At 41.3% G+C, this 24505-nt stretch overlaps 1 protein-coding gene across 1 annotated transcript; it reads right to left on the reverse strand.

Annotated features, from left to right (window-relative positions):
- Window positions 1-12579: 12579 nt before the first annotated feature.
- Window positions 12580-24464, reverse strand: ZNF891 (zinc finger protein 891). The gene is given in 5 exon segments (XM_050747781.1): window positions 12580-15836; window positions 15838-15991; window positions 22502-22641; window positions 23349-23630; window positions 24337-24464. Coding segments are annotated over 2 exon segments (1632 nt in total). The 5' UTR covers window positions 15885-15991; window positions 22502-22641; window positions 23349-23630; window positions 24337-24464; the 3' UTR covers window positions 12580-14251.
- Between the last annotated feature and the right edge of the window lie 41 nt (window positions 24465-24505).

The raw sequence follows: 24505 nt of genomic DNA on the forward strand, positions 1-24505 counted from the left end.
CCTTCTACTTGCTGATTTTTTCCCACAGCATGTGATTCCAAAAGTGTAACTACAATATTGACATAAAAAAAAAGAGTCGTTTTTTTTTTTGTTGAAACATACAAACATAACTAGAAGTGTTTTTAGGTGTTTTATGGTTTTAACTTTCAGACCGAGTTTGGATTTAAGGTAATGCTAACTGACAGTTATCCTTGAATCTGACTATAGACAGTTGTTATTCAGTGTGAAATAAGTATAAATAAGATACATCACAGAAAATTACCAAGGTGCTCTTCCTGTTTTGTTCCATGTACAGTAAAACCATTCTTTTGTAAGCATGTATTTAAAACTGTTCTGGCATTATCAGCTGCCCAGCTGGCAAAGCTCACACCATCAGGGTGAGTTTGCTTTAATGAGAAAGGTAAGCAATTTTATTTTGTAGAAAGAGAAGTAGAGAATATGAATAGGAATGAATGTAGCATTAATGGCTGCATTGAGGGCACATTTGTAGAAGGTGTTATTAAATACAAGTAGTTTTGTAAGATCTGAAATTTATAAAAGTTTTAGCCCAAAAACACCTTATTTACATGAACTAGAGTTCTAAATACATTATTGGAAGTACATTTCTTCAAACCTGCCATTGGCATGCCATATTGGTACATACATTTAGAAGCTTCTCAACTTTCCATAAGAGTTGTTTAGGAGGGGCTGATTTATCTTACAATAGTGTACAGTCAAATACAAGCAGCATGCCTTATTACATATGGGTATGTAATAACCTGATTTGGTTTTCTCAGGCAGCAATGGTTTGTATCAGGGTAAAAAGTTACACTGTCAGCAATATTAGGATATGAAAAACTCATTTATTTATTTATTTAAGGGTATACTGGATTTCTCCCATTATCTGCTCCACATCTACTCTCCTTCCTACTGTTTACTCTGTGGGGATGCACCTCATGAACTATATTAGAGGTCATCAAGCTACAGCCCATGGGCCAGGTATTTCATTTACATAGTCTATGGCTCCTTACCTCTACAACTGAAGAGTTTAATATACTGCCATAAAGGCTAAACATTTACTATCTTGCCCTTTACAGAAAAACTTGGCCAACCCCTTACTACATCAAATCTTTGCGCTCTAGTTTTTGTTTAGTGCAGCCAACATTGAGAACATTTATTTTGGAGCAATCTCCAATTAAGCAAAGTGATACAAACAATGATTTTGGAATGCCTTCATTTACAATGCAATGCTTACATTTTAATACTCTTGTAGGAGAAAAAGCAACTGTATAAATGAATGTAGAGTGACTTTCTGCAGCATTTTGAACCTACTTCAGAGAATTACACTGTGGGAAAACTACCATTGTAATGAGTGTAGCAAAATCTTCTTAGGTATCTGAAAAGTCATACTGGATGGAATCCAGTGTCCAATCTTTTGGCAACCCTGGGCCACACTGGAAGAACTGACTTGGGCCACATATAAAATGCATGAACACTAGTGACAGCTATCAGTTATTGTGGCTCAAGAAAATTCTTCTGGTGTAGCCCAGGGAAGCCAAAAGATTGGATACCCCTGATTTAGAAGGAGATGTAAATATTAGAATGAATTACTATGTTCATTTTGTTCCCTTAGCGAGAGAAAGGCCAAACAACGCTCCCATCAGGGTATTAAGAAATACATTGTACCACTATCCTTGGACAACTGTGTGGTACCTACCCTCTCTAGACTGTAGATGATGCAGAACTTCTATAATGAAAGTAAGATCCCAATTTCAGTAGAGATCATGGGATCTTGGCATGGGAGGGGTTGGGTAAAATTTGCACCAGAGTCCAGGGGATGCACTGGTAATGAGAATTTTAACCATATAGGTGGCAATGGCTAAATGATTATGGGGTTCCTAGAAATAAATGGATAGGCCACAAATATACTATCTGACATATGGTTGAAGCCAGTTCACAGTCTTAAATATTCTCAACTGAGGGAGAGGCAGGTCCCTTTAAGAAAGACTATTGTAGGCCGGGCGCGGTGACTCAAGCCTGTAATCCCAGCACTTTGGGAGGCCGAAATGGGCGGATCACGAGGTCAGGAGATCGAGACCATCCTGGCTAACATGGTGAAACCCCGTCTCTACTAAAAATACAAAAAACTAGCCGGGCGAGGTGGCGGGCGTCTGTAGTCCCAGCTACTCGGGAGGCTGAGCCAGGAGAATGGCGTGAACCCGGGAGGTGGAGCTTGCAGTGAGCTGAGATCCAGCCACTGCACTCCAGCCTGGGCGACAGAGCAAGACTCCGTCTCAAAAAAAAAAAAAAAAAAAAAAGACTATTGCAGTGGGGGGCAGGGGGCTCATATCTACACTGTGAAAAACTGCTAACTTCTATTTTCTTTTTTCTTTTTTTTTTTTTTTTTTTTTTGAGACGGAGTCTCGCTCTGTCGCCCGGGCTGGAGTGCAGTGGCGCGATCTCGGCTCACTGCAAGCTCCGTCTCCCGGGTTCACGCCATTCTCCTGCCTCAGCCTCCCGAGTAGCTGGGACTACAGGCGCCCACAACCGCGCCCGGCTAATTTTTTGTATTTTTAGTAGAGACGGGGTTTCACCGTGGTCTCGATCTCCTGACCTTGTGATCCGCCCGCCTCGGCCTCCCAAAGTGCTGGGATTACAGGCGTGAGCCACCGCGCCCGGCCAACTTCTATTTTCATACTGAGCTAAAATATCCTTCAGAAATAAAAGTGTTTCGGAATAAAAACAATGGAGGAAACATGGCAGCATGCTTATGCTGAAAGAAATACTAGTTTTTCATGTAGTATGAAATCTGAGAAACTGGCCGGGCGCGGTGGCTCAAGCCTGTAATCCCAGCACTTTGGGAGGCCGAGACGGGCGGATCACAAGGTCAGGAGATCGAGACCATCCTGGCTAACACGGTGAAACCCCGTCTCTATTAAGAAATACAAAAAACTAGCCGGGCGAGGTGGTGGGCGCCTGTAGTCCCAGCTACTCGGGAGGCTGAGGCCGGAGAATGGCGTAAACCCGGGAGGCGGAGCTTGCAGTGAGCTGAGATCCGGCCACTGCACTCCAGCCTCGGTGACAGAGCGAGACTCTGTCTCAAAAAAAAAAAAAAAAAAAAAAAAAAAAAAAGAAATCTGAGAAACTTGGAAATGCAGAAATAAAGAATTAACACTGGAGGGGTAAATATGTTTATAAATACAAGTCAGGTGTTAGGAAATTATGGTCTATGGACCAAATCAAGGCCTTTAAGCTAAGAATGATTTTAACATCTTTAAAAAGCTGCTTAGAAAAATAAGAATATGCAACAGTGACCATATATGGCCTGCAAAACCTAGAATATTTACTCTCTGGACCTTCAAAGTTTGTCAACTCTGATAGAAATATTGACTTTACGTAAGAGTATCTGGTGGATTATAAAATACACATCACACTAAATAGCACAACAATAGCACAAGAAAGGAGGAAGATGGTTAAAAGATGAGTCTGGGAACATTGTGAAAGTAGTAAAAGTATTAATTTGGCTCTCATAATCTGGGGGCTGGTTAAGTGTGTTCTATTTGGGGAAATTCGTAAAGCTGCATGCCTTTATGTATTATTATGTATTATGCTTCAGAAAAAAAAAAGTTTTTTTAAAAGAACTCTCCCAGAAGATTAATCTTCAGTATTGGAAAAAGAAGTTACTATGAATGCAGAAAGGGGATAAAGCAGCAGATGCAATCAATATTAGTAAAGAGCAGTCGTGGGAGAATGACCACAATTCTGTACTTTTTTTGGAAAGCAACAATCAAATGCTTTGGGAGACTTAAGATACTCACAAATAGGTAAAGCTGGGTTAACTTTTGTTGCTGTGATGTGCCCAAAAGAATTTTCTATGATACCTCAATGTTTCTAAGGACGGGGGGCTAAGTGATTCATGCCTGTAATCCCAGTACTTTGGGAGGCTGAGGCAAGCAGATCACTTGAGGTCAGGAGTTTGAGATCAGCCTGGCCAACATGGTGAAACCCTATCGCTACTAAAAATACAAAAAATTTGCTGGGTGTGGTGGTGCATGCCTGTAATCCAAGCTACTTGTGGAGGCTGAGGCATGGAGAATTGCTTGAACCCAGGAGGTGGAGGTTGTAGTGAGCTGAGATTGCACCACTGTACTCCAGCCTGGGCGACAAAGCAATATTCCATCTCAACAAAACAAAACCAGAAAAAGAAAAAGGACAGGAAATTTGTTAAATCTCTCTGAAGAGATCCAAGAAATTTCAGAGCAAAAAGAGGTACCAAAACCTGCATATTGGGTACCAGTGATTTGGAAGAAAGAGTCCAAGTCCTTAGCAATAGTTTAAAAAGTCTGCCTTTAAAAGGCAGGACACAGAAAAAGTGGCAAAAACTGTAAAAAAATTATCTGGTATGTTAACAATTCTTTTAAGAAAAAAAAAGGCAGAAAGATTGCTTGAGCCCAGGAGTTTGATACCAGCCTAGGCAATATAGTGAGACCCCATCTCTACAAAAAATATAAATAAAAAAATTATCCAGGTATGATAGCACATGCCTGTGGTCCCAGCAACTGAGGAGGCTGAGGTAGGAGGATCACATGAGCCCAGAAGGTTGAGGTGGCAGTGAGTTGAGACTGTGCCACTACACTCCAGTCTGGGCAAGAGTGAGACACTGTCTCAAAAAAAGGGAGAAATAAATATTACAGAAATAAGTTTTTAAAATAAATTCTGCATCATGAATACCCACAATATCACAAAGGACAAAATTACACAGAAAAAATGGATATTGCATCAAAAAATATTTTAGAAAAATCAAAACTCCCATGAAACTGTGCTCATAGGTGGAAAATATAATTTTATGTGTTTGACATGCATTTCTTAAGTTAGAGGTGAATTTAAGTCGTGACATGTATTAGCCATGAATTTCCTGTTTATGCTAAAACAAATCTCATTGTCTTTTAAAAAGTGAATGCAACTTATGAAAAGATTAAAAAGGAAACCCAATAACTATAGAAAATTTAACAATAAAGAAAAATTAAAAAAATTAAAAAGTGAATACTAAGGAAATTAGTTTTCGGCAAATTTCATACATGAACTATTGCAAATAAAAAGCTTCCTAGTCGCTCAAGATTTTTTTATACAAAAGTGTGATCTTTTTAAAATACATAATTTCAATCTTTGAAAAATGTAAATAGTTCCTCATAACTCTTCAAATAAAGTATAAACTCATGTCATAGCTGGCAAGGTCTTTTATTATCTGGCCCCTGCCTCCTTTCAATCTGGTTTCATATACTCTTCTCCTTACCCTTTTGCCCAACCGTTTTCCAGTTACTGGATTTACTTTCTGTTCCACAAATATGTCAAATCCTGGTGAGTCCTTTTGCTCTTGCTGTTCTATTTAGAAAGCTCTTCCTCTGTCCCTCCGCCTCCTGCCCACGGAGCCGGACTAAGGAGCTCCCTACTCCTCTTTACCTTCGCATTTCAAGTTAAATGTTAACTTTCTCATGTCCCTCCGCCTCCTGCCCACGGAGCCGGACTAAGGAGCTCCCTACTCCTCTTTACCTTCGTATTTCAAGTTAAATGTTAACTTTCTCACGTAGACCTTTCCTGTCTGCTCTTTCTCATTTTTTTTTTTTTTTTGGAGACAGAGTCTTGCTCTGTTACCCAGGCTGGAGTGCAGTGGTGCAATCTCGGCTCACTGCAAGCTCTGCCTCTTGGGTTCAAGTGATTCTCCTGCCTCAGCCTCCCAGTAGCTGGGACTACAGGCGCGCGCCATCACGCCCAGCTAGTTTTTGTATTTTTAGTAGAGCTGGGGGTCTCACCATGTTGCCTAGCCTGGTCTCGAACTCCTGAGCTCAGGCAATCCACCCACCTTGGCCAACCAAAATGTTGGGATTACAGGCGTGAGTCACCGTGCCTAGCCCTGACTGCTTTTTCTAACACAATTCCCTGTTCTAATCAGAGAATCTTATTTGTATCCTTCATATTTTGAATTCTGCCTAGAGTAAGAGGAAGTCTAAAAAGTATCCACACCCTTTATCAACACTTTCAAAAAGTTTGCCTTTAAAAGGTAGTAAATAGAAATGGTAAGTTAAAAAATATATTTTCCCCAGCACTTGGGGAGGCCGAGGTGGGCGGATCACGAGGTCAGGAGATCGAGACCACCCTGGCTAACACGGTGAAACCCCGTCTCTACTAAAAATACAAAAAACTAGCCGGGCGTGGTGGCGGGCGCCTGTAGTCCCAGCTACCTGGGAGGCTGAGGTAGGAGAATGGTGGGAACCTGGGAGGCGGAGCTTGCAGTGAGCCGAGATAGCGCCACTGCACTCCAGCCTGGGTGACAGAGCGAGACTCCATCTCAAAAAAAAAAATACATATATATATATATATATTTCAATTTTTAAAATCTGGTATTTAAAAAAATGAAAAGAATTTATTTGTCCAAAAATATCCTAAGCAAATTACAACTTTGAAGATATTAAAATCATGCTTTAAAAAGTATTAAGAATAATAGAATTATTTTTAAAAAATAGACCACAGCTCTGTTCACTAAACTAGGCATCTTAAAAAAAGGCAAAATAAAAAAATTATGATATAAGTAACCATTGATAAAACTTTGGTGTTATGTCTCCATATTTTCAATGCACACACACATATTTATAACATGCATTAAAAAGTCATACCATAATATTTTGTGACTATTTAAAATTCATAATGTATCAAATATATCTCCACATGTCAATCCACACAGAATTACATTTTAATGACTGAATTATATTCCATTTTATTATATTGTTACTGGGAATTTAGGAATTTTCCAGTTTTTCACTAGGGCATGAAACTGAGGTGAATATTGTTACTTATGCATGCTTATATGAAAAATCCTTTTATAATATCTCAGTTTAAAATTGTTAGGTTTGGCCGGGCGCGGTGGCTCACGCCTGTAATCCCAGCACTTTGGGAGGCCGAGGCGGGCGGATCACAAGGTCAGGAGATCGAGACCACAGTGAAACCCCGTCTCTACTAAAAATACAAAAAATGAGCCGGGCGCGGTGGCGGGCGCCTGTAGTCCCAGGTACTCAGGAGGCTGAGGCAGGAGAATGGCGGGAACCCGGGAGGCGGAGCTTGCAGTGAGCCGAGATCGCGCCACTGCACTCCAGCCTGGGCAACAGCGTGAGACTCCGTCTCAAAAAAAAAAAATAAATAAATAAAATAAAATTGTTAGGTTTTAAATATTTAAAGGTTATAAATATTCCAGCTTTGGACATTTATTGCTTAACTTTCCCAAGTTTTTTTTTTTGGTTTTTGTTTTTAGACAGGGTCTTACTCTGTCACCCAGGCTGGAGTGCAGTGTTGCAATCACGGCTCACTGCAGCCTCAACCCCACTGCAGCTCAAGTGATCCTCCTACCCCAGCATCTCTAGTGGCTGGGACAGATTCATGCTACCATGGGCAATTTTTTTTTTGGTAGAGATGGGGTTTTGCCATGTTGCCTAGGCTGGTTTCAAACTCCTGGGCTCAAGCAATCTACTCATCTCAGCCTCCTAAAGTGCTTGGATTACAGATGTAAGCCAGCATATCCACCCAGTAAGTTTGTACTAATTTATGCTTCCATTGGTAGTCTAAAGCAAGTATACCACACACTCACCAATACTTGGTCAACTCATCCCTTTTCATATTATAATATATAATGGAACAAAATATGAACACTAGCTCTACAAAAAATAAACTAAGCTTGTGTAGTGAATGGGGTGGTGGTGAGTGGGATGAGGGAAGAGAGGAGAGGGACTAGGAGAGGGACATAATATAAATAACATTAAACTGCTGTTGTCCTAAGTCTTAGTTTCTGCACACCTGTTATGGTGGAACATTTTCCTATACCTAGAAGAAAAATTAATTCCATGCATTTTTACTGTAATGGAGTCTCATGTTACTCAGGCTGGTCTCAAACTCCTGGGCTCAAACAATCCTCCCACCTCAGCCTCCAGAGTAGATAGGACTACAGGCACAACCCACTGCACCCAGCTCCTTGCAACTTTTACCTCACAATCACTTAAATAGCTTTTAAGTTAAACTTCCACTAGAATGCTAAGTAAAAGAAAAGGCACAAAATTTGTTGAAAAACCGTAAATGTTTAACTGAACACCTACACTGGGCCATGTAGTAAAACAATGAAAAATTTGGACAAAGTTCCCACCTTACAAAAACTTACAGTGTAGAGGGCACAATACACAAACAGGCAATACAGTGTGAAAGTGTGAGAAGTATTGTTAAAGCAGATGAAGGATACAATACCTAAAGGATAAACAGGACACGTTAAGTTAGGGAGATGGTGAAGATAAAGGGAATAATAAGAGATGAGGCCTGAAAAGGCAAGTAAGAGTTTGAGGAAGGTCTTGTAAAAAGATTTTATCTTAATTGGAGAAAAATGCCAGAAGATGATTAAAAGTGAAATGTTGTATGATCAGGTTAGTACGTTAGATGGATCACCCTGGGAAGTGTCGAGAACAGCTGATATAAACAATATTATTGATTGCAGTATTGTTATAAAAACTCTGGAGGCAAATGGATTATATTATGGTACAAGCATATAATCAAATGCTAAGCAGCTATTACAAATGAAATAGAACTACATGCACTGACACAGAAAGATGTTTAAAAAGATGTCAGATAGGCTGGGGATGATGGCCTCATGTTTGTAATCCCAGCAACTTGCAAGCGTGAGATGGGCGGATCACCTGAGGTCGGGAGTTTGAGACCAGCTTGACCAACATCGAGAAACCCCGTCTCTACTACAAATACAAAATTAGCCAGGAGTGATGGCACATACCTGTAATCCCAGCTACTTGGGAAGCTGAGGCAGAAGAATCGCTTGAACCCGGGAGGCAGAGGTTGCCGTGAGCCGAGAGACCGTGCCATTGCACTCCAGCAGGGAAACAAGAGTGAAACTCCTTCTCAAAAAAAAAAAGAATGTGGGATAAAAGGTATAACTCAATTTTTATAAAATGAAAAAGTTTGTATGTACACAGTCTGACGGAATGCACATTCACCTACAATATTAATTTTTTAAGGCACCAGAATCTGGGGTTTCCCTTCTGTGTAGGGCAGAAGTTATTTACACTGTTTTCTTCTATGCATGTATTAGTTTTATAATTAAAAAACACAAAGTTTTTTTTTTTTTTTTTTTTAATAGGATACCATGGCACCTGCATAAAAAACATACTAAAGCAAAGTACGATTCAAGTCAGAGAAACCAGTTAGGAGGCTATTGCAATAAAATCCAGGTGAGATGCCAGGCGAGACCGTGCCTGAGTCTACCTGCTGGTGTACAGGATGAGTATTCCTTATCCAAAATGCTGGGACCAGAAGTGTTTTGAATTTTGAAATATTTGCATTATACCTACCAGTTGAGCATCGCAAATCTGAAAATCCAAAATTTTAAATGCTCCAACGGGCATTTCTTTTGAAAGTCACATCAGCGCACAAATAGTTTCAAGTTTTGGAGCATGCTGAATTTCTGATGTTCAGATTTAGATGCTCAATCTGTTCCAAGATCACTGGGCCAAAATTAGAGTGAAATTCCAGTCCCAACCAAACAAAGTACAATCCCTTGCTGAGTACTCCTCAAGATGATCTTACCCAAGAACCGCATGCAGTTGGGACCATTTTCTTGAGACAGAGTCTTGCTCTATCGCCCAGGCTGGAGTGCAGTGGCGCGATCTCGGCTCACCGCAAGCTAAGTACCCATCATCTTTTTTTTTTTTTTTTTTTTTTTTGAGACGGAGTCTCGCTCTGTCACCCAGGCTGGAGTGCAGTGGCCGGATTTCAGCTCACTGCAAGCTCCGCCTCCCGGGTTCACGCCATTCTCCTGCCTCAGCCTCCGGAGTAGCTGGGACTACAGGCGCCCGCCACCTCGCCCGGCTAGTTTTTTGTATTTTTCAGTAGAGACGGGGTTTCACCGGGTTAGCCAGGATGGTCTCGATCTCCTGACCTTGTGATCCGCCCGTCTCGGCCTCCCAAAGTGCTGGGATTACAGGCTTGAGCCACCGCGCCCGGCCCCATCATCTTCTTATAGACTGCTGGGATCTAACCTATACTCCCTCTGAATTTTGTTTTCACTGGTCATGGCCCTGGTCTGATCTTTTTTCCTATCAATACTGTCATAACAATCTTCTGTATTTCTCAGGCCAAAGCCACAAACCCTAAACCCCTGCCCTTCTGGAGATTCTTTCATGGTGCCCTCTGAGAATCACCTAATAAACTCCCTTAATATCCTCAACTATTTCCCTGAACATTTCCTTTCATTAAACTTGGCTGTTCCCTGGGGAGCAAAAAACCCCTGACAACAATCACATCACAAGGGGGCTTATTCCCATGTATTCCACATATCCACAGGCTGGAAGTGGGACCAGTATCTTCCTTGCTCCTTAACACTGCTTCTAACCATTGCAGCCTGGTAAAAACCAGTCCTTCCTTTCAGGCTCATACCATCTAATTATACCACATTCTACCTCTCTTCCTGGCTATCTTTTATTTTTATTTATTTATTTATTTGAGATAGTCTCGCTCTGTCGCCCAGGCTGGAGTGCAGTGGCGCAATCTTGGCTCACTGCAAGCTCCACCTCCTGGGTTCATGCCATTCTCCTGCCTCAGCCTCCTGAGTAGCTGGGATTACCAGTGCCCGCCACCACACCTGGCTAATTTTTTGTATTTTTAGTAGAGATGGGGTTTCACCGTGTTAGCCAGGATGGTCTCGATCTCCTGACCTCATGATCCACCCGCCTCGGCCTCCCAAAGTGGTAGGATTACAGGCGTGAGCCACCGCGCCTGGTCCTATCTTTTATTTAAATGACCTCTCCTCATTCATGTAAGGCTTTGCTACTTGCTTATGAAACCTATAATCATCTATCTATATTTTATTGGCCAGGAACAGTAGAAATGGCATCTCTTGGCTACAAAGGGGTTGGGATAAGTAGTTTTGTAGCTAAACACAATACTACTGTTAGCAAAACTGAGGATCTATTCATAAAGAATAAAAAATATATATATTTAGTTAGTACTTAGCAGTGGCTGCCACACAGTAGTTCTTAGGAAACACAAAATAGCATTATATAGTTCACATATTCTGACCACTGCTCAGTGAACTTAGGTGTAAGGAAACAAACAGGTAATTTAAACCAACCCACCCATTTTTCTAGTCCTGAGAGAATGGTGGAAGTACCCCTCTGCCTCATGGCAAACACCAATCCTTTTGTTTGTGCTCTAAACAGCGACACCCCATTCTCAGAAGCTTATATTAAACTTTACTAAGCTGCATATTAAACCTCACCATACTACATTCATCACATTAGAATTCAAACACGTTCTAGTTTTTCATATTTTAAACATATTATCTTTACTCCAAATCTCTCTCCAGCTACTACCCTTTCTCCTATTATTCAAACTTGTCTACATCCAGTCTTTACTTCTTTGCCCTTCATTGATTCCTAAAGTCAGCCCAATCTAGCAACCATCTTCAATGTACCAGTTATTTTGAACTGCAATCACGAATGATCTTCACATGGCTGTATGTGTTTACCTTTTTAGACTTCATTTAATTTGATCCCTAACACTAAAAAGTTACCTTCACCTTTTTTTTTTTTTTTTTTTTTTTTTTGAGACGAAGTCCTGCTCTGTCACCATGCTGGAGTGCAGTGGTGAGATCTCATCTCACTGCAACCTCAGCCTCCCGGGTTCAAGTGATTCTCCTGCCTCTCAGCGTCCTGAGTAGCTGGGACTACAGATGTACGCCACCACACCCAGCCAGTTTTTGTATTTTAGTAGAAACAGGGTTTCACCATGTTGGCCAGGATGGTCTTGATCTCCTGATCTTGTGATCTGCCCGCCTCAGCCTCTCAAAGTGCCAAGATTACATGTGTGAACCATCACGCCTGGCCAACTTCACTTTCCTTTTTGAAACTCGTTTGTCTTGGTTCAGTGAAACTCCACTCTTCTTGTTTTCTTATCTCTCTACTATGGTTCCTTTAAATGTACATCTTCAGGGTAGGTGGCAGACATTCTCTTTTCATTCTTTTTTTTTTTTTTTTTTTTTTTTTGAGACGGAGTCTCGCTCTGTCACCCAGGCTGGAGTGCAGTGGCCGGATCTCAGCTCACTGCAAGCTCCGCCTCCCGGGTTTACGCCATTCTCCTGCCTCAGCCTCCCCAGTAGCTGGGACTACAGGCGCCCGCCACCTCGCCCGGCTAGTTTTTTGTATTTTTTAGTAGAGACGGGGTTTCACCATGTTAGCCAGGATGGTCTCGATCTCCCGACCTCGTGATCCGCCCGTCTCGGCCTCCCAAAGTGCTGGGATTACAGGCTTGAGCCACCGCGCCCGGCCTCTTTTCATTCTTATTCACCTTCACAAAACTTGTTATAGTCTCTTTACCGATGTCACTAAAATTTGTATCTCTATCTAGACACCTCCTCAGTTCTAGAATTGCATACCAACCTCTTCATCTGGATGTCTCACCATCCTGAAGCTAACATGAATAGCTACAACAGCAGCCACTGCCTTCTTTCTTCCACCGTATGCCACTCCTGTATTTTGTTAGAACTAATCTGGTATCTGCAAGACCAAGCAACAAAATCTCATGCTTTATTTAGCATTTAAAATTTGTAACTTCCCCTCGATCTGAAAACTTTCTGTAGTTCCAACACTGAAATGTTGGGATACTCTTTTTGCTGCTCTAAACACTTGCTTTCAGTGATCTTGGCTCTATCTTCATCTGCTGCTTAAGCATAAAAGTTCTGTCAACATTCCTTTTCCATATTTTTTTTATATGTTCCTCTTCAAATGTGTACATCCAACATAAAACACTTAACTCTATATACCTGTTTTTCTACAATATCGTGACTGCGTTGACTGTATTTATGTAGTGCTTTAAAAAAATATCAGTAAAAGCCAGGCATGGTGACTCATGCCTGTAATCCTAGTACTTTGGGAGGCAAAGGCAGGAGGACTGCTTCAGCCCAGGAGTTTAAGAACAGCCTGAGCAATGTAGGAAGAGCCTGTCTCTACAAAATATATATTTTTAAAATTAGCCAGGCATGGTGGCATGCATTTGTGATCCCAACTACTGAGGAGACTGTGGTGGATCACCTGAGCCCAGGAGGTCGAGGCTGCAATGAGCCATGACCACACCACTGCACTCTAGCCTGAGAGACAGAGACTCTGTCTGAAAAACTTAAAAAAAAAAAATCAACTAACATATTTTTCTCAGCCTGGCAAGGTGGCTCATGCCTGTAATGCTAACACTTTGGGAGGCTGAGGTGGGTGGAACACCTGAGGTCAGCAGTTTGAGACCATCCTGGCCAACATGGTTAAACCCCGTCTCTATTAAAAATGCTAAAATTAGCCAGGCGTGGTGGTGGGCACCTGTAATCCCAGGTACTCAGGAGGCTGAGGCAGGAGAATCACTTGAATCTGGGAGGTGGGGGCTGCAGTGAGCTGAGATTGTGCCACTGCACTCCAGCCTGGGAAACAGAGTGAGACTCCATCTCAAACAAACAAACGAACAAACAAAAAACTTTATTTTTCTCACAGAGAAACATGTCCAAATACAAGCAGTGCAGGGCTGCTACAACTATCTAAAGATTTCTTTGAGGAACAGGGATCTCTTTCTTCTATTTCATCCCTTGGCCACAGTTGTCATTTTCATGTCACAAGATAGCTCTTTCAGCAGCTCCAGGAACGGCCAAGTCAGGGACAAAGATGAAGTGCAAATGTAGAGGACAAGACAGATAGTTTTGTTCTCAGTGATATGTCTATTTTTTAATCAGCAGGAATGAATGATATGGCTACCCTTAGCTACAAGAAGTCAAAGAGTTCTATAACCACATACCTTATTGTTCTTGGCCAGATGGAATTCATTAGTAAGGAAAGATGAGCTCAATGTTTGGTTGGCTGCTAGCAACAGCAGCCTCACTGGGCCAGAAAACAACTTTCATAAAAACACCAACAAAGCAGTAAAATATAGTCCGGATTCTTTGAACACAATGGAATTAACCCAGGAACCAACAATAAAAAGATAACTGAAAATATACATACCTCACATATTAAAAATACCTAATTCCAAACAGCCATGGATCAAAAACAGTTGTAATTAGTATTTATAGAACAAAATGTTGTATTACGAAAGAGCCATTTATAACCTTAAATGGTTATTTTAGAGAACAAAGACTGAGACAAGGAGCTTGCAATCCACCTTAAGACAATGAAAACAGCAATTCTACATTCGTTAACACTTACACAGTTTCTCTCTCAGTATGAATTCTCTTGTGTATAATAAGTGAAGAGCTCTGACTGAAGGCTTTTCCACATTGAATGCATTCATAGGGTTTCTCTCCAGTGTGAATTCTCACATGCCTCCTAAGGGAAGAGGAAACACTGAAGGCTTTCCTACATTCCTTACATTCATAGGGTTTCTCTCCAGTGTGAGTTCTTACATGCATTCTAAGGGATGAGAGCCCACTGAAAACTTTCCCACAGTCACTGCATTCATAAAGATTCTCTCCGGTGTGAATTTTCTTATGAACTTTAAGGTGAGAGCTCGTGTTGAAGGCTTTTCCACACTCACCGCATTCATAGAGTTTTTCTCCAGTGTGTATTCTCTTGTGCACTATAAGGTAAGAGCTTGTGCCAAAGGATTTTCCACACTGATTACATTCATAAGGTTTCTCTCCAGTGTGAGTTCTCATGTGAGCCTTAAGGGATGTTTTTTGACTGAAAGCTTTTCCACACTGATTACATTCATAGGGTTTCTCTCCAGTGTGAGTTCTTATATGTCTCCTTAAGGTTGAGGAATCATTGAACACTTTACCACATTCTTTACATTCATATTGTTTCTCACCCATGTGACTTTTCTTGTGTAAAGCAAGATTAGAAATCCTTTTGAAGGCTTTTCCACATTGATTACATTCATGTTTCTTTTCAGTATGAGTTTGTCCTTGTTTCTTAAGGGATGATTGATGACACAGGGTTTCATTTTTATTACATTCACAGGAATTCTGTGCCATATGCAAATTGTTAGGTATGTGAAACATATTATGTGTGAAGTGCATTCCATGTTTAGAATATGTGTACTGTTTTTGTACTGTTTGATTTCTCTGAAGATGCCACAGAGTTGTATCACATTCATGACTTTCATAGAGCTTCTCACTTACAGAGTTTTGCACATAATTGTTTATGATTGAATTGTGTTTCAAACATCCAATCTCTGAGTAACATTTTTGGCAATGTTTACTGGTGAAAATGCTCTGTGAAAAAATAAGTTTTGATCTAAGTTTAGAGGTTTCCTCTAATTCATGATCGTCACAGAATAGCTTCTGAGATACTGTTTTCTTTGGGGCATATGTCACTTGCCTCCAATGTTCCCCTGGAATCTTACACTGTTTTCTGATCTTATGGAATTCCCAGTCTTCTTTTAATGTGGAGGACCAATTATGCATTGTGAATTTTATCATTTTCACTGCACTGGATGGCTCCTCCCCTAAAATTTTCTGCACAGTTGATTCTGTGGTTTTAGGTAGAATCTTCTGGTCTGGACAGATGCCTTGGGGAATTCTCTTTTTCATATTCCTTATCTCTTCTTGATCCAATGGGGAGATCACAGTAAGCTTGCACAATTGATATTCCACGGAGGTGAGATTTCTATAGTTTTCCAACATCACATCTCTGTACAGACTTCTTTGAGCAGAATCCAGCATCATCCACTCGTCCTGAGTGAACTCCACAGCTACATCTTTGAAAGTCATTGGTTCCTGTAACCAGGTTGTCAGAAATATAGTAATCATCCTTTCCTCTTCAGCATTTCTCAGATGGAAATGGGCAGTCCTGTTTAGTGAAAGCCCATGTGGAAGATAGGTCCATAACTGCCATTTTTATGAGTACATAAGCCTGCAGAGTAGAGTGGAGAGATCAGGATGCTTCTGTTCTTGTTTCTCCAGTCCAGTCACAGGAGGGATGCATTTCACCCAAAGTCCTCCCTGTAGCCAAAGAAGCAGGTTCAGGTAAGAGAGCTGGAAACAGGGACCCATTTGGGGGAAAGGTGAATACAAAATTGTAGACCCTCCCCATTACAACCCAGCAAGGTCTAATGAGCTTAAAATCTTTACTGGGATTTGTACCGACATGCAATATAATGATCCTTACCCACTTCAAGAAATACCATCCTGATTCTTTGTACTGGCTTCTCCTTCAGACCACTTTGAGCTCTGGGTGGATGGGGCATGAGTTATTTTAAAAAATTAAAACTGAAGAGAACCAACCAGTAAAAACACATGGCTGTCAAATTAAATTTAATGTACTACTTGCTACTTTTTTTTTTTTTTTTTTTTTTTTTTGAGACAGAGTCTCGCTCTGCCCCCAGGCTGGAGTGCAGTGGCGCGATCTCGGCTCACTGCAAGCTCCGCCTCCCGGGTTCCCACCATTCTCCTGCCTCAGCCTCCCGAGTAGCTGGGACTACAGGCGCCCACCACCTCGCCCGGCTAGTTTTTTGTATTTTTTAGTAGAGACGGGGTTTCACCGTGTTAGTCAGGATGGTCTCGATCTCCTGACCTCGTGATCCGCCCGTCTCGGCCTCCCAAAGTGCTGGGATTACAGGCTTGAGCCACCGCGCCTGGCCACTTGCTACTTTTTTAAGTTAACTTTTTGGGACAGAAAAATCATTTCCCTGTGAAACACACCTGTTATATATAAATTTCTTCTGTAACTTGTTTACAAGAATAACCTTACAGGACTGACAATTTGGCTGCTACCCTACCAAGGAATTTTATTGAAGTTAAAGGTGTATATGTGACTTTGAAACACATGTTCATTTCAATGAGAACATATGGACACAGAGTGGGGAACACACACTGGGACCTGTCGGGGGAGGGCAGCAAGGAGAGCATTAGGAAAAAGAGCTAATGCATGCCGGGCTTAATACTTAGGTGATGGGTTGATAGGTACAGCATATGTTACCTATGTAACAAACCTGCACATCCTGTGCATATACCCTGGAACTTAAAAGAAACAGATGTTCATTTGATTACTTCCAGTTTAACCTCCCTCCCTAAAGTCCATATTGTCATCTATGATAGTTTATTCTATCTAACACTTGAATGGGGTCAAGTGACAAAGGAAGAACCATGAACTGCATTCCCAAGTTTGGAGTGAGGCACTAACTATTAATATTAGATACTGTACTCTCCTGGATAATTTTTATAATGAATTTAATATAAATAACAAAATAACATATAGTGTAAATACAAAAGATACATGCTTGGGGACTTCAAGAATCACGACAAAGCACGAAACAATTTATTACACTAATATTTTTAAAGTTCTCACTTTTTGAAGACTAGGTAGTTAACCATCAAATGCAAGTCTTCTCTGTCAATACTGTACATCAATAGAACTCAGTTTTAATGGACAGTTTTATAGAATTGACATTTTTATTTACACAAAGATCTTTGACAGGTAGATTCTTTGTCCCTAAACCAGAAGTGTATATAGGTCTGTCACTTTAGGGAAACTCATTTAGAAATAGATTTTATCTGATTTGTTTACTGTATTCCTAGTACCTAGAAGAGTCCTCAGTCCATGGCAGAACTCAACAATTTGAGTAAACCAAATGAACCTATGATAATTAAGGTTTTGTACATGGGGGTATTTCTTCCATACCCACACCCTTCTTTCAAGAAGGAAAAGGAAATCGTCAGGCTTCTGGGTTTGGTACAGGGGCTAATGCCTGTAATCCCAGCACTTTGGGAGGCCACCACAGATGATTGCTTGAGTCCTGGGATTTGAGACCAGACTGGGTAACATGGTGGGACTCTAGGTCTCTACAAAAAATTTAAATATTAGCCAACCATGGTGGCATGTGCCTGAAGCCACAGCTACTCAGGAGGCTGAGGTGGGAGGATCACTTGAGTCCAGGAGGTCGAGACTGCAGTAAACCATGTTCATGCTACCACACTCCAGCCTGGGCAACAGGGTGAAATCCTCTGCTTGAAAACGAAAACAAAAACAAAAACACACACAAACAACAACAACAATAACAACAAAGAAAGTTAGGCTTCCTCTTCAAGAAAGAAAATATGTTTGCCCTGTAGTAAAAGATGTTAAGAATTGTATTGCAGGTTTAACCCTTCATTCCTCATAGTTTTATTTCTTTTCTAGTTATAGGACTAATTACAAACACTAAACAACTTTACTAAACAACAGGAAAAAAAATTTGAATAAATGTTGAGATTCACTAGGTGAATCACCGTAGGATTTTGATTAATGTATGTATTTAACAGGGATTTCCTGAAATGTAGTTTTTAAAGTTCTATAGAAAATTAAAGATATATAAAAAAGGCAAATACTTTAAAATGCCTTACCCTATTACATTTCAAAATACATAATAAATCTCTAGTAAGTAAAACAATGATATTAGGGCAATAATAGAAAACAAAACAGTATCTTCAGAAACAGATTCATGTGTAGCTAGACATTTAGTACATAACAAAGGTGTCACTTTAAATCGGTGGGGGGAAGGATGAACTATTTAATAAACGATATCAAGACAAATGGCTTTCTGTTTGGAAAAAAACACACCCTTCACATTCACAAATTCCAGATGGATTAAAGATGTGCATATGTGTTGAACAGGAATTCCAGAAGAGGGAAAAAAAAGGAAATAGAAAAGAAGCAATGTGAGATATAATGATTGTTTTTACTCCAAGCTGAAAGAAGGATACATAAGTCCTTGATCTGAAAGCCTGTATACCATGTGCCATGTAGAATACATTTTAAAAATATACCAGCTACCAGCTACACTGAAGGTAAACTACAATATCAAGAATAATGTGTAAAACTTTAAAGTTACTGAAGAAAAAAGGCTAATTATATACAAGGGAATATCCATTATACTGACTACAGAATTCTCAGTTGCAAAGATAGAGGCCAAGAAGGCAATACAATAGTATCTTCAAAGTACTAAAGGAAAACAACAACAACCTAGAATTCAATTGTATGCTAAAGACTGAGAGCAATATAAAAGGCATCTATGTGGGTGTGTGTGTTTACCACTCAAGATAGTTCCTGAAGGAACTACTAAAAGGATGTAAGCTGAACTCAGAAGAAAGCAGTGGGGTGGAGGAATAAAACAAAAGCAAAGGAGGAATTCAGAGGAAACAATGTAAGAAACAGAAAACAACAAACTTCAAAGCAACAACAGCATATTCAAAAGAGCAGACAGCAAGAGAAACTGGAATTAAAACAACATGGAGACATAATTTTTCTATGGAAAAACCATAAAGACTTCAAATTGTATAAACGTTATCTGGACCATGAGTCAAAGAAATAAATTTTAAAAATTCATGAGAAAACAGAAAAATCTGAACACTGCCTATATATTTATTATTTACTTATTTTTTAGAGACAGAGTCTCACTATATTGGCCAGGCTAACCTTGAAATCCTGGCTTAAGTGATCCTCCACCTTAGCCTCTTAGCCTCCGGAATGGCTGGGACTACAGGCATACCCTCCCCACCCCACTCCCTGGCTTTTGCCTATAAATTTGATATAAAGGAATTACAAATTTTGCAGGTGTGAGAATATCCTACTTAAGAAGAAGTAATTATCATTCAGAGATACATTTTGAGCTATTTACAAATAATATATAATGTCCAAGATTTGCTTCAAAATAGAACAATGGGGCCTTCTTCACAAGATGGTGCTGATGGCGAAGAAGGAAACTCCTGCCTCTCCTAAGGCTAAAACCAAAGCAAAGGCTTTGAAGGCCAAAAAGGCAGTGGTGAAAGGCATCCACAGCAACAAAAAAAAAAGAAGATCCACATGTCACTCACCTTCTAGCAGCCCAAGAACTGAGACTCTGGAGGCAGCCCACGTATCTTCAGAAGAGCACCCTCAGGAGAAACAAGATTGACCACCGTGCTATCATCAAATTCCTACTGAGTGTCTGCCATGAAGAAGATAGAATGTAACACACTTGTGCTCATTGTGGATCTTAAAGCCAACAACAAGCCTTCCTCACAGGCTTGTGAAGAAGCTCTATGACACTGATGTGGCCAAGGCCAACACCTTGATCAAGCCTGATGGAAAGAAGAAGGCATATGTTTGACTGGCTCCTGGTTACCATGCTCTGGATGTTGCCAACAAAATTGAATAATCTAAACTGAGTCCAGCTGGCTAATGCTAAATATGTGTGTCTTCTCATCAGGAAACAACAAAATAGGATGATTGGTACACTATACTATTATACTTGTATATGTGTTTGAAAATTTCGTAATTTGAAAAATAATCAGAGATATTTCCTCTATGAAATAAGAATAGAACTCTATGGATTTTTTTGTAATTTCCCAGGAAATTAAAAATTATAATGTAAAAACTCCCCCAAAAGGTACAAGGGTTAAAAGATAAACTTAGGGCTGGGCGTAGTGGCTCATGCCTGTAATCACAGTACTTTGGGAGGCCAAGGCAGGCGGATCACGAGGTCAGGAGATTGAGACCATACTGGCTACTGTGAAAGCCCGTCTCTACTAAAAATATAAAAAATTAGCCAGGCGTGGTGGCAGGCGCCTGTAGTCCCAGCTAAGCGGGAGTGTGAGGCAGAATGGCATGAACCCAGGAGGTGGAGCTTGCAGTGAGCCGAGATTGCGCCGCTGCACTCCAGCCTGGGCAACAAAGCGAGACTCCGTCTCAAACAAAAAAAAAAGAAAAAAAATAAACTTAAGGAACTTTTCTAGAAAGCTGATCTTGGCTGAACACAGTGGCTCACTCCTGTAATCCCAGCACTTTGGGAGCCGAGGTGTGCGAATCACTTGAGGTCAGAAGTCTAAGACCAGCCTGGCCAACATAGTGAAACTCTGTCCCAGCTAAAAATACAGCAACAAAAAAAGCTGGATGTGTTGGTGCACACCTGTAATCCCAGCTACTCGGGAGGCTGAAGCAGGAGAACTGCTTGAACCCAAGAGGTAGAGGCTGCAGTGAGCCAAGATGTGCCACTGCACTCCAGCCTGCACAACACAGTGAGACTCTGTCTCAATAAATAAATGAATAAAGCTGATCTAAAAGAACAAGAGTAAGTGAAAAAAAGACAACTATATGAGCAATTTTAAGGTCCAACCCCAGATTACTCAGAGTTCCAGAAAGAAAAAAAGGGAGGAAGAAACAAATATGGGAAAACTTTTTTTTTTTTTGAGACAGAGTCACTCAAGCTGGAGTGCAGAGGCGCAATCTCAGCTCACTGAAACCTCCGCCTCCCAGGTTTAAGCAATTCTCTGCCTCAACCTCCCAAGTAGCTGGGATTACAGGTGCCGGCCACCACGCCTGGCTAATTTTTGTATTTTTAGTAGTAGAGACGAGGTTTCACCATCTCGGCCAGCCTAGTCTTGAACTCCTGACTTCATGATCCACCCACTTCGGCCTCCCAAAGTGCTGGGATTACAGGCGTGAGCCACAGTGCCCAGCCAGAAACTTCTTATTCCTTTAAAAAACACAGTATCTAAGAATTTATCCATCAAAGCAAGTAATTTCTTTAAATATTAGAACACACATCATCATGAAATCTTTGAATACCAAAGAGCTCCAAGAGATGATAAACAGATTACACAGAAAGCAACATTAGCAGGTATGAAATAGGACTTCTCAACAGTAACGGTAACACTGCCCCATTTCCTATCCAGCTTCACTGGCTTTCAAAATTCTAATCGAAAGTAACTTCCCACTGAGATTTGTATACTAGGTGAAACCACCACACAAATGTGAGGACAAAGTAATTTCTATTCATTTCTACAACTTTAATATATGTAGATCATATGGACCCTTTTTCAAGGCAGTAAGATTACAATCCAGCAAACAGGAATAGAAGTGCTTTATAGGAAACAGGAGATCTAACACAGAGGTGAGATGAGGAAACTGATGAGGGTAAAAGGGAAGCCCAGTGGTACGCCAGTGTGCTGCATGCCTACAGAGTAACTGATCAATCTACATTGTAGGGGGATGTCCAGAAAAGGAGAAAAGTGGTAAGACTGTATGACAGATTAGCCCTTGAGGAAAATGGAACCAAAAGAGATTTTACATAGATTTAAGAAAACCTACGTAAATGAATAAAAAAGGCAGTCATTATAAACAAGAAAGGTAAACCTTGTACAAGAAAGAAACATATTATGGTTCAGTACTACAGACTAGTCATCAAATGAAAACACTGAACATATTTATCCAAAATTTGTGGGAGAAATATTTGTAAAATAATTACATTGTGATTTAAGGATGTGGAAAGAAGGCAGCCAAAGTTTTTATTTAAAAATAATGTCTGAAATCAGTGAATAAAAAAATACTGAGAGGAGTTCGAAGCCAGAATTGCTTAAATATTTTCAAGTGGTTGCCACTGGGAAGAGATGGGGTTAAGGTGTTTCTTTTTTTTTATTATGAGTCTTTCAACATATTCAGCTCTTAAAAATGTACACACACATTTCTTGGAGCACAAATAGAAATAAATTAATTACCCAGTCAAATCAAGAAGCAGATGGCCAGGTGTGGTGGCTCATGCCTGTAATCCTAGCACTTCGGGAGGCCAAAGCGGGCGGACTGCCTGAGCTCAAGAGTTCGAGACCAGCCTGGGCAACACGGTGAAACCCCGTCTCTACTGAAAAATACAAAAAATTAACCGGGCATGGCAGCGTGCGCCTGTGATCCCAGCTATTGCGGAGGCTGAGGCAGGAGAATGGCTGAACCTGGGATGCGGAAGTTGCAGTGAGCGGAGATCCTGCCATTGCATTCCAGCCTGGGCGACAGAGAGAGACTCTGTCTCAAAAACAAAAACAAAAATTGGCCGGATCAGCCGGGCTTGATGGGGCGTGAAGCAGGAGAATTGCTTGAATCCAGGTGGCGGAGGCTACAGTGAGCCAAGATCATGCCACTGCCCTCCAGCCTGGAGACAGAGTGAAACTCTGTCTCGAAAAAAAAAAAAAGGTAAGAAAACAGCAACAAAGTAAAAAAAAATTTTTAAATTAAGAGCAAAACTTACTGTAACAGGACCCCCCCCAAAAAGACCAAAACAACAAAAAAAAACAAAAACAAATCTACATTTTTGAAAAGACTAATGTACACTGATACCTTATAGGAGTAATCAAGAAAAAAAGAACACCTAGATAATTAGGTTCAAAAAAGAAAAAAATAACAATTACAGCAGTTATTTTAAAATATTAAAAAGTAGTGATTTTAAAAATCACCACAGAAATTACTTACAGTGATAAAATAGCATGGGCAATTTTATGCCAATAAATTTGAAAAATTACATTAAAAACAATTATCTAGGAAAAGGTATCTAAAACAGAATACAAACTAAAATACCTAATCAATGAGACTTTTAAAAAACTGAGTCAGGACCGGGCGCGGTGGCTCACTCTTGTAATCCCAGCGCTTTGGGAGGCTGGCAGATCACCTGAGATCGGGAGTTCAAGACCAGCCTGACCAACACGGAGAAACCCCCGTCTCCACTAAAAATACAGAATTAACCACGGCGTGGTGGCTCATGCTTGTAATCGCAGCGACTCCGGAGGCTGAGGCAGGAGATTCACTTGAATCCGGGAGGCGGAGCTTGCGTGAGCCGAGATCGCGCCATTGCACTTCAGCCTGGGCAACAAAGAGCGAAACTCCGTCTCAAAACAAACAAAAATTGAGTCAGAAGTTAAACGCGTACTAAATAAGACCAAAGGTTCTGCATGCAAATTGTACCAAACTTTTGGAGGCGGGGCGGGGGGCGGTGGGGGGTGGTGACCTGTTTTACAGAATAGAAGAGACTGTGCTGTCCAAATTATTATGAAGTTTATAAAATCTTGTTAGTATAACGGGCAAGGAGAGTACACAAAAAGATTAAAATGCAATCTTGTGAGCATAAGTGAAGTCAAAGGGAGACAGCCAATTGAATACACCAGAGTATAATGCAATAGGTGAAAAAAACTATGGCTGTGATTCAACCCATTATTAGATTTGGAGATTCAAGAGGCTGCTGGACAGGGAGGCGTGCACCCTCAGCCCTCCCGTGTTGCTTAGAAAAGGAGGCAAACGCGCGCCCCCGGTCCCCCGGCGCTCCCTGCGTGGCACACACAGCCAGCCCGGGACCCCTCCGCCCCTCGCGCCCCTGGTCCCCGCGCGCCACTCGCACCCGGTAAGGGGCCCCTCCTCCCTCAAGGGCCTCTCCCACCGCCGCCTCCCAGGCGGGCTCCCCGAGGCCCAAACTTCCGTGAGGCGACGCCTGCACGCAGGAGAACTCAGCTGGCGAGGCTGAGCCCACGAGGGACGCATCCCGGTTGAACAAGCCACCGCCCTGCACGCTCACCCATCCTCGGCGCCCGCCTCCAGGCGCCCGCGGTCCAGCCTAAGGGGGACGTAAGGCCGAACTACGTTTCCCAGGAGCTTGTGCGCCGCCCCGCGGAAGGAGCGTGGTCCGTGCGTCACGAGCGCGCTCTCGGCGGAAGGCCCGTCACGGAAGTGTCCGTCACGGAGTG

This window comes from Macaca thibetana, chromosome 11 (assembly GCF_024542745.1).
Source record: "Macaca thibetana thibetana isolate TM-01 chromosome 11, ASM2454274v1, whole genome shotgun sequence".
NCBI lineage: Eukaryota > Metazoa > Chordata > Mammalia > Primates > Cercopithecidae > Macaca > Macaca thibetana.